Source organism: Aplysia californica, unplaced genomic scaffold, assembly GCF_000002075.1.
Source record: "Aplysia californica isolate F4 #8 unplaced genomic scaffold, AplCal3.0 scaffold00702, whole genome shotgun sequence".
Taxonomy (NCBI): domain Eukaryota; kingdom Metazoa; phylum Mollusca; class Gastropoda; order Aplysiida; family Aplysiidae; genus Aplysia; species Aplysia californica.
The window spans coordinates 103,217-113,248 of NW_004797972.1; the positions used below are offsets into that span (position 1 = coordinate 103,217).

Consider the following 10,032-nt stretch of genomic DNA (forward strand, 5'->3'; position numbering starts at 1 on the left):
AATAAATAAACAAACCCGCTAGCATGCAGTAGTTATAGAAATGCAGTCAAACCTCGTTATACCACCCTCGTTATACCACCAGCCTCGCTTACTGTCAGGTTTGGCCAATGCACGAAAAGGAACGCTTATACAAACTTTGTATTTGCGCCTCTACACTGCCATCTTTCATTCGTCAATTGTCTGAAATAGTACAGTAAAACCCCGTATTACCGCCTACCTTGACACGAGCATGGAGTTGGCGGTACAGCAAGTCTTGCGGTACAATGAGGTCTTCATGTCCTACTCTGCTAAATAGATCTACATGTCGCACCGACTGCTTAAAGGTCAAGGGAACTTATTTACCTTTCACGAGATGAATTAATGACTTATCTCCCTTTGATCAGTCACTTGGGGGTTGAGAGTGAGTCCTCACTAAATAAAGGACCCACGATGCATTGTGCATTCGTCAGTCTGTAAGTTTTTTGTTTGGTTGATATCTGGCGACGCAAGCTATTTTATCGGTTGGCCGAGATGGCGAGGTTTCTTAAAATTTCTCCGAGCGACTTACAAATTCAATTAGATCTAACATTCACCTACCCGGCTATAGACAGCTAAAGATCTTGTCAGTTTGTTAGTCTTTGAGGGCGTGTTAGTGTATGCTGCTCGGGAAGCCGAGGATGTTTCTGAGAGTTCTAGGGTCTGCTGAGGTAACAATTGTATGTAAATTACATAGAACAAGCTGTAGAGAGTGGATATTACTTGTACTTTTAACTTTTTATCCTCTGTTGCTGTTAAACGCCGAGGGGAGATGCAGTTTTCTAAGGTAGACCAGCTCTACAGCTCTTTCAATTTGGGATATTATATCTTCCCAGGGTTTTCTTGACTCCCTCAAACCAATCTTTTGTGGGGTCTTCGTCTTCTTGCCTTCTAAACTCTAGCCCTTCGTCCCCGCCGGGGGGGGGGGGGGGCACACAGGACAAAGTAGGGTATAGCTGGGTCTGGGTGATGTACGGTGTGACTTTATGTCATTGAGGCATTATGATAGCCGTGAAGGCCGACCCGTGTCACCCCGAAACGTCACTAGTTGAAAGAGCTCTGGTGAGACCGTGACTGGCCCAGTAAGCCGACGGCGGATAAAAAACAAAAAAGAATACACGGACTGATTCACACGGCAACGAACCTGGAAACGTAAACGGACAGCGAGCTAGAACGTCGATGAAAATAGGCACATAGAATGTCAGCTGCCTTGGGGAGACAAAGAACCAGAAATAGTAAAATCCATGGAGAGAAATAAAATAGTAATTATGGGCCTGTCAGAGCGTGTATATTCGCTGTATAAATTTAATCATTAAAAGTTACAATCATTACCAAACCACAGGTGGAAAGTCAGTTATATTGGCCTAGTGGTAAGGCTACCGGACTCGCAATCGTGAGGTTGCGGGTTCGGAGGTTCGAGTCGCGGGCCTGATGTTGTGTCCTTGGGAAAGGCACTTTACACGAATTTTCCCCTATTCACTCAGGTGGGAATGGGTACCCAGTTATAATAGACAGTGAAAGATCTTGTCAGTTTGTTAGTGTTTGAGCGCTTAACCAGCTGCTTGCACTGCATGTTTCCCGGGCAGCTGAGAATGTTTCTGAGTGTTCTATGGTCTGCTGAGGTAATAATATAGTGTGTAAAGCCCACAGATCTTGCTTTCGAGTGGGGACATGAGCTATACAAACCTTGGAGGAACTATAATAGGAGAGGCCGCGAGTCGCGTAACGTGAAGCCGCTGCAGACGACGGTCGGCCATGTTTGTGAGATCAGCTCAGTTCTCTCAGTTGTAAACTTAGTGTCAACCGAATGGCAGTTTGCGTAGCGTTCGGGTCCGGTGGGCCTCTCATTCAAAGGTCCTGGGTTCGAATCCGAGTAGTGACGGAAAAATTTTGTTCTCTAAAATTCTACTTTCTCTTTCGTCTGCTTTCACCTCCACTTTCTGCCCCTACCTCCTCAGGGCTCCGGACTCTTTCTGCAGCCTTTCTACTGCTACTCCTTGGCTCCTTCTTACCTCTGTCTTTCAGCCACACCCCTGATCTTCTGGTAGGAAAGATCTACCCCTAGCCTTCTCGGACAAGGGCGAAAAAATCTCGGAGGTCGCGTATGCAAATTGCGCAAATTAATGGTCTCTTGGTGGTATAAAATCGATAAGGGTAGGCTTCGGTCGCCACCCAGGCAAAATTCAAAATTTCCTACCAAATGTTTTAAAAAATATCAGTCTCTAGCAATGGCACTGAACTTGATGACGAAGTGCCTTCTGATTTAGCCGTAAATGCATCTCACAGTAAAAACAGAATGAAAAAAGATTTCAGAAAATTCAGTTTGCCATGATGATAACTGCACGTATGTGCCCAGATCTACTCTAGCATACTTGTCAATTTGCTCTGCATGTTGCTTACATTGCTGGTTTTGTGTTGTTAAGGTTGACAAAGCATTTGAAAATGTGAAACCTGCATCGGTGCCTTTGTTGACTCCAATGTGTCAAAAGTAAATTCCTTGCTGTTTTTTGAAGTCTCGTCGGAGGTTCGACAGTGCCTTCAAAGAATGTCATTGAAGTGTGTTTGGTGTGTGAATAACATTTTTGATGCCATGTGTCGTCTGTCTGTGCATGGGGTGTGACATTGTCAAGAGTGAAATGTCATAAATTAGTGCAATCTGTTTTGAAAATCTTATTATTATAAGCCTATCATTTCAAATTCTCTATTAATTTTTCAATACCCTTAACAGTATTTTGTAAAATTTAGATAAAGTGTCTTGGTGTTTTAAAGGTGCCCCTCCCTCCTCGCTTTATTTGGGGGGGAGGGGCTGTTTTATTCTTGTTTTTGTGTGTGTGTGGGGGGGGGGGTAATTTCCACCATCATACTTCACTCTTATCTGCCTTGCCCTCTCCTTCCTCATTCTTCGCCCATCCCATCCCACCCTCACTACCATCTTTTGTGTAATCATTTTCAATTTTGTTAGAAATATATTCTGTTGTAAGTTAAAGTCAAGAAGACTACGTTTTTGTAAAAATAATGTCAGTGATGACATCATTTTGCACTGATGAAGTTCTATGACCGAAAAGTCTGCAAATTTTGTTATCCCGTTTATATTTTTGTTTTGATCCTTATTATCCCAATTTCTTCTCTAAAACAAGTAAAAAAAATTATCTTATCGTCACAATGTGTATACATAGTACATGTATTACCAAATGTTCGACTGAGTGAGCTGGTAATTTGATGCAAGTAAGATTTCTTGCTGTCCTTATTATATTATTACTATCAAGAAGTCTTCGTTTTTTGTAAAAATAATGAAGTTCGACTACCAAAAACTCAGCAAATGTTATCATCCCGTTTATAATTTTGTTTTGATCCTTATTATCCCAATTTTGTCTCTAAAACATGTAAAACAGAATATCTTACCATCACAATGTGTATACATAGTACACGTATTACTGTAAATATTCGACTAAATGAGCTGGTAATTTGATGCAAGTAAGATTTGTTAACATCCTTATTACATTACAACTGTACGTGAGTGCTTATAATGCTGTAATTAACATTGACAAAGAAATTTTGAGAGACAATGGAGTCCGAGCAGCTTGTTTTGAAAGGAGATTACGCTGCGTACGCTGCATTGTTTTGAACTTACAAAGATGGCGGCAGGCCCGATAAGCTCCGCCCTTTCGGCTTCAACTTGGTTGGAACTGTTGAGCGGGCGACGCAACGTTAGGGCCTCTCCCTATATAGTTACTCCAAGATACAAACGCTATTTATTTATTAATTATTATTATTATTATTATTATTATCATTATTATTATTATTATTATTATTATTATTATTATTATTATTAGTAGTAGTAGTAGTAGTAGTAGTAGTAGTAGTAGTAGTAGTAGTAGTAGTAGTGGTAGTAGTAGTAGTAGTAGCAGTAGTAGTAGTAGTAGTATATCTTTTATTTTTCATTTTTCTGCGACCACCGGAGTCTGTGGTGTAGCAGTTAGGCGCTTCGCCGATGCGCGCAGAAGACCAGTGTTCAGTTCCAGAGTAGGGAGACTATTTATTAAATACCTCAGTCAGAATCTATGCTTGGAAGTTGTATCCCTCTCAACCCAGGTTGGTCATGACATGCATTGTCGAAGCGTCTCCGAAATGATTTTAATTGTATCGATGAGGACGTTAAAACACCTTCATTAGCAAACAAATAGTAAGTTTCTGTAGATTTCAGATAGTTATATTTACAGAAGATAGTCTTCTATTTTCCACCTGTTCCTTTCACAGACATAATAAAAAAAAGCATTTTTGACCGTTTGAGTAAAAAGGTAATCTGTGAAAATGGTGAAATGGTATGGGCCCGTTTCAACGCTATTAGGTTATTTAAGGGGCGGGCCTCCGACCTTAACGTTCGTTTGAGAAATGACGGAGACAAGTGGGAAATTCGTGTAAAGTGCCTTTACCGGGGGCACAACGTCGGACCGAGCTGAGACTCGAACCCCCGAACCCATAAACTCACGATTACGAGTCCGATAGCCTGACCACTAGACTACCGACGTCATCAGAAAATCTGTGACAAGCCAGGTATGCTCTCTCAGATAAGAGCTGGGCTAAGAATCGTTTCAGGAACCGATTCTCGCGGTTAGTGCCACAGAGGGAAAAGTTCCAATTCTTTTTTTTTTTTTTTACGTAAACCTACAGTTACCAGTTACTATATTTATTGAAAAGTTCTTATTTTTTGAAAACTTATTTTTGAAAAGAAAAATGTTGGTGCCCTGTCGTGTTTCGTGATGGAGTTTATCCTGGATACTGGCGCTGTTTGAAGCCAACCATCGGAACTGGCTAGGTGTTGGATTTATCGGAAGTAAAAGTAATTGCTACTTTGCCGGAAGTAATCATGTAACTGTCTAGGGGTTGGAACCACGAGAAGAAATCATGGACACCCGGAAGAAATCACAGCAATGGAAAGAAATTGGGTCCGGACTCGATTCCTTCGATTCCTAGTTTGCAATAATCGGGAACCGCCCGCGACTAAGTCTCAGATGAAGAATATTACGTCGGCCAGCTATTCAGAAGCACTAAACCCAAAATTTTGAAATCTTTAAAGGGGTTTATAAACCTACCTCGGAAAGTATGACATTTTAGATACAGCCTTATAGCAGGGAGGTATAGCAGGAAAACATCTCTAAAATGTAACTTTATTTTTTTTAAAGTCTACGGTTACCATGGTAACGGCGACTACATTGAAAATAAACAACTTTCATTAAAAGTTTAAAAAATTGTTTTAAGCAACCAAATTTGGCACATTGATAGATATACTTAATAAAAAAGTTTAATACAGTTGGGATTTTGGATTGAATAGATAACTGACCCACCCCTTCAAGACTCTGAGTTCGCTTACATAACCATCCATGTAACTCACTTATGAATACATCAATTTGCTTTTCCACCGGTATAAAATTAGGTTATGGTGTGAAGAACAGGCCATGAAAATTTCATTGGAATCAAATAGAAAATTTAAAAAATAGATGAGAAACACTATCAAAAAAAGTTTAGAGAAAAACGACATTTTGTTCCATAAAAGGCAAACTAAAAGTTCAAGGGCAGGAAGTCTGAAAGATGTTGATTGTAACTCAAAGAGTGAGCATTTCTTTTATTTACAAGTGGCTGAAGTATTATAATACAAAAAATGTCCACATACCTTAAAGTGACCCAAACTCGTCGACTTTAAAACCACCCCCTACCCCCTCACCCTCTTAAACATTGCAGCTTCCTAATCTCTGGTATCAGTAATTTCATACGCTCAAGAAATATTTTGTCTGTATTCAGATTCCAAATGTAGAAATAAGCAATAAAAGAAAGACAGAAAGAAAGAAAGAAAGAAGGAAGAATAAAAGAAGGAAAAATAGATATACATTTTTTTTTAAAGAAAAGAAAATATAGGTCATGGAAGTGCATAAAACAAAGTCAAACGGTGCTTTCTCTCTTCTAAAACATTTAGCCATTCGGGCTTAGAACATGTGAACAGTTTGCCGAAAAATACTGTATATTATTATTCCCTTCAAGTTTTGTCATAGGAGGCATGCTCGTGTATGAAGAACGTGGACTGAAGGGCCAAAATGTTGGTATAGACCTTGGAGTTGTATATTACTATATAGTTACTCCAAGGTATAAATCACGTTTACAGGAAAAGAAGCAACATCTTTCATATAGCAAGCACCATCACATTCGTTAATGAATTTTCCATAAATAAGCATACTTCAAGTCGAAACAAATCAAAGTTTTTTTTTGTTTTTGTTGTTTTTTTAATTCGGTGTAAGAAAAATAGTTTACTGGTTACTCGAACTGCGATATATTTGTTCCCTTGGTTGTTTATTTATTTATCTATTTATTTATTTATTCATTCATTTATTTATTTATTTATTTATTTATATTTACTTATATTTTCTAGGGGTGGGGATGGGGGGGGGGAGTATTTTTGTGTCTCATGTATAAGGCGAACAACCTCTTTTAACGATGAAATATATGGTAGGAATTTTCTTCGAAGAAAATTATCTTTGAAATTAGCAAGGTGTTGATTGGCTTAAAGCATCAAGTAAAATATCATAATTATCATTCAGTAGAGAAAAAAGGAAGGCCCTTGGTAGCTATGGTGTCTGAAGAAACATCGTTTACAGCTTATCTGGTCTTTGGAAAACAACAATTAAAAGAAAATACGAAAAGAGCCCACCCCAAAAAGAACAAAAAGATCCCCCCCCCAAAAAAAAAGAAAACAGCTATGCCCTCCCCCCACACCAAAAACAAAAAACACATACCTACCTAATTGCTTGCACAAGATGTATGTAGAAGTCACAGAAAGGAGGACTGTTCTAATGGATAAATCAGCGATCAGCTGCCTGAGGAGGCTTGGAGCACAGTGGGTCCCAACAATACGATCCTGTTAGCGTTTTACTAATGACCATGAAGGGCAAACAGTTCACTGACGATTCACAGACCTATTAAAATATAGCGCAAGCCACACGTATCCCGTTACATTTTCGATTCTAATGATGGTACTCCCTTCATTTGTCAATGGCTGCTCTGTGAAATATCCGCAGCTGGTCTGTCAAAACTCAATAAACGTCAAATGACCTGACAGAGACTGTTTGTCACGAATAAATTGCGCCTGGTGTTGGGATAATACACTTAACCTACCTAAGAGGTCGCCCGTCCATTACGGTCACGCATGAATTAAAATTTCCATGACGCTTTTTGGATTTTTCCTCTTCATCTGTCTATAGCGGTCCCTGTCCGATGCGGTTATAGTCAGTTATTTTATAGACAGGTGGGCCTCAAAACCTTCTCAACGCGGTTACTTGCAACAAAATTTTCCGACAGCTTGTATTCAGACTGCATGTATACGTTCAATCAATACAAAGCACAGTTCTTATAATAGATAACATTTTTGATGGAAACCAAATGGAAAAATAAAATTAGGATTTCTGATCTTATACTATTCAAAACTCAGAACCTGTCCATTGCGCCCACCTGTTTATAGCGGTCGCTTTTCGCTGTCATCTTGACTCTACATGTAGTAGTTTCTCTGACAATGTTGACATGAACAAAACAAGGACAAAGAGCTGCTTCACAATGTGGAAATAAAATGATGAAATGGCATAGGTATTACCTGTATTACCTGTCCTGGGCAACAATGTCATTGCACACCGGACAGGTCCATAAGTGCTCAGTTCCCCCCAGCACCAAAGCCCGCAAGGTATCCATACTGATTGTTCCGGTGGCTGTCTGATTATGGCGACGTCTTTCTTTTCCAGATAATCGTTCCTTTCTTCCTTCTCCCCTCTCTATCCCCATTTCCCGCATCCTAATGAGTGCGTGGTGTTCTGCTGTCTCCTTGTCTTCTTCATCCCACAACTTTTTCTCCAGGTATAGGTTTATCACCCTTATCAACACTCTTAGGTTATTTAAGAGGTAGGAGTAGGACCTCTGAGTTTAACGTCCATCTCCAAAAAGACCAAACCAAATAGGAAATTCGTGTATAGTGCCTTTCACAAGGACATAATGTCGGACCGAGCTGAGGCTCGAACCCCTGAACCCGCACTCTCATGATTACGGATCCGGTAGCCTAACCGCTAGACTACCAACGCCACCTCACTCTGTGGACAGGAGTAGAACAATCTACAAGGAAATATATTCTAAACAACTGCCTGCCAAAGGAAATATGTATTTATCAGCTTTGACAATTATTCTCAGTTTCCTTTCAACTTAAAACAATGTATGGCACATTTTTAGTCCAGACAAAAGGTAAGTCATTTAAAGTTAAGTACAGTTTTTGAAAATGCGATCGAATTTGTCCAAGATGGTGACCTATTGTTAACGAGAAGTGTGGTTGTCGTAGACAGGTGGACGTATTAGACAATGTCAGTAGTACAGAAAAAAGGCAAAGGGTGTGGGATGTGGTCGTTTGTCCAGGTCAGGTGGTTGCCTTGGACCGGTGGTTGTTGGAGCAGATCCGACAGTATTCTGTTTCCCGACAGAGTAATATAGAGCCACAAGCAATATTTTTTTCAGGCAGAAAGAAAAAACTCTCTTTTGTGAAGGCCCTAATCGACACAATTTAGTTCATCAAGGCATTTTAAGGGATGGGTTTCGTTCCTACCTATCGCGGGATCAACCCGGGCTTAGGGGGATATGACCTGCTAACAATAGAAAGATCAAGGCACTCACTAAAAATTTTACCAATTCGGGAATCGAACTGAGGTCTCCTGCGTGAGACGACGAAGTATGTAGCCGCTACACCAAAGACGTCGGTGTTCCCGCCTTGGCCCACATTCTTTTAGTGACGTCAGTGGTCAAGTGGTAAACCTCTCGGACTCGCAACCGTGGGGTCGGGGTTCGAATCCTGTTAGAGTTCGACGTTGTGTGCTTGGGAAAGGCGCTTTACACGAATTTTCCTCACTTCAGGTGGGAATGGGTATCCGGCTACAGATACAGAAAGGTCTTGTCAGTTTTAGTTTTAGGAGAGGTTTTACGGGGCTCGAAACTGCATAAGGTCATATGAGCGCCAAAAGATTAGAGGTGTTACAAGAGAGTAACAAACATAAAAAAGGAGAAGGGGAGATAAGGATGATAGATGTATGATAGGAAGGAAGAAGCAAACCACACCAGAACACCCGCCTACCACCCACACTTGTCAGTTTGTTAATGTTTAGACGTGTACAATCTGCAGCATGTCTGTATGCTTCCCCGGAAGTCGAGCATGTTTCTGCGTGCTTTAGGGTCTGCTTTGAGGGGGGGGGGGTGGTGGTAGGCTACTATAGTTGTAAAGCTCACAGAGTCACAGAGTATGCTGTAGAGCAGGGTAGTGCACTAAAAAAGTGTAAATTTTATAATTATTTATCATTAACTTATATGTACTGACAATGCGTGTCATCAACTGTGTCAAAGTGACCATGAACTGACCTACCATCTCCTTCACGGAGGAATCTCTGGATGTTATCCTCGCGAATAATATCTAAATAACACAATATGTAAATCTATGTCTCGAATGACGGCTGTTTCCAAAACATTTTTGTTGTCTTTTTTGTTTCGTGTTGTGGTTGTTGTTGTTGTTGTCGTTGTGTTGTTGTTGTGGTTGTTGTTGTTGTTGCCTTTTTGAGCAGATGCTTCTATTCATATTGGACAAACATCTACTCAAAAGAATACGATCTCAATTAGACGGATGCTTGGCGGGTGCTCGGGTGTGGTGTGCTCCTTCTTTCCTATCAAACATCCATCGCCCTGATCTCTCCTCCTTCCTTTTTGTGTTTGATGCTCTTTCATAACGCCTCTGATCTTTGACATTTAAATAACTTTATTACATTGAAAGTGCCATAAAACTCGTATTACTAAAACGGAATTGAAAGAATAGGATGGGGGTACACTGACGTCCCAACAGTGCCACAATGTTCATTCACTGACTGACTTTCTGATCACCACACCGTGGTCGTTGAACTGCTACATAATGATTTCTCTCTCTCTCTCTCTCTCTCTCTCTCTCTCTCTCTCTCT

General features: G+C 40.4%; 1 protein-coding gene across 1 annotated transcript in view; it reads right to left on the reverse strand.

Moving 5' to 3' along the window:
- The window catches only part of LOC101854900 (vesicular glutamate transporter 1), a 23,390-nt gene extending 23,114 nt beyond the window's left edge, over window positions 1–276 (reverse strand). Inside the window, exon 1 of the mRNA XM_013088206.2 lies at window positions 218–276. Within this exon, the coding sequence (XP_012943660.2) occupies window positions 218–276 (59 nt within the window). The remainder of the gene's footprint in view (window positions 1–217) is intronic.
- Window positions 277–10,032: the final 9,756 nt, after the last annotated feature.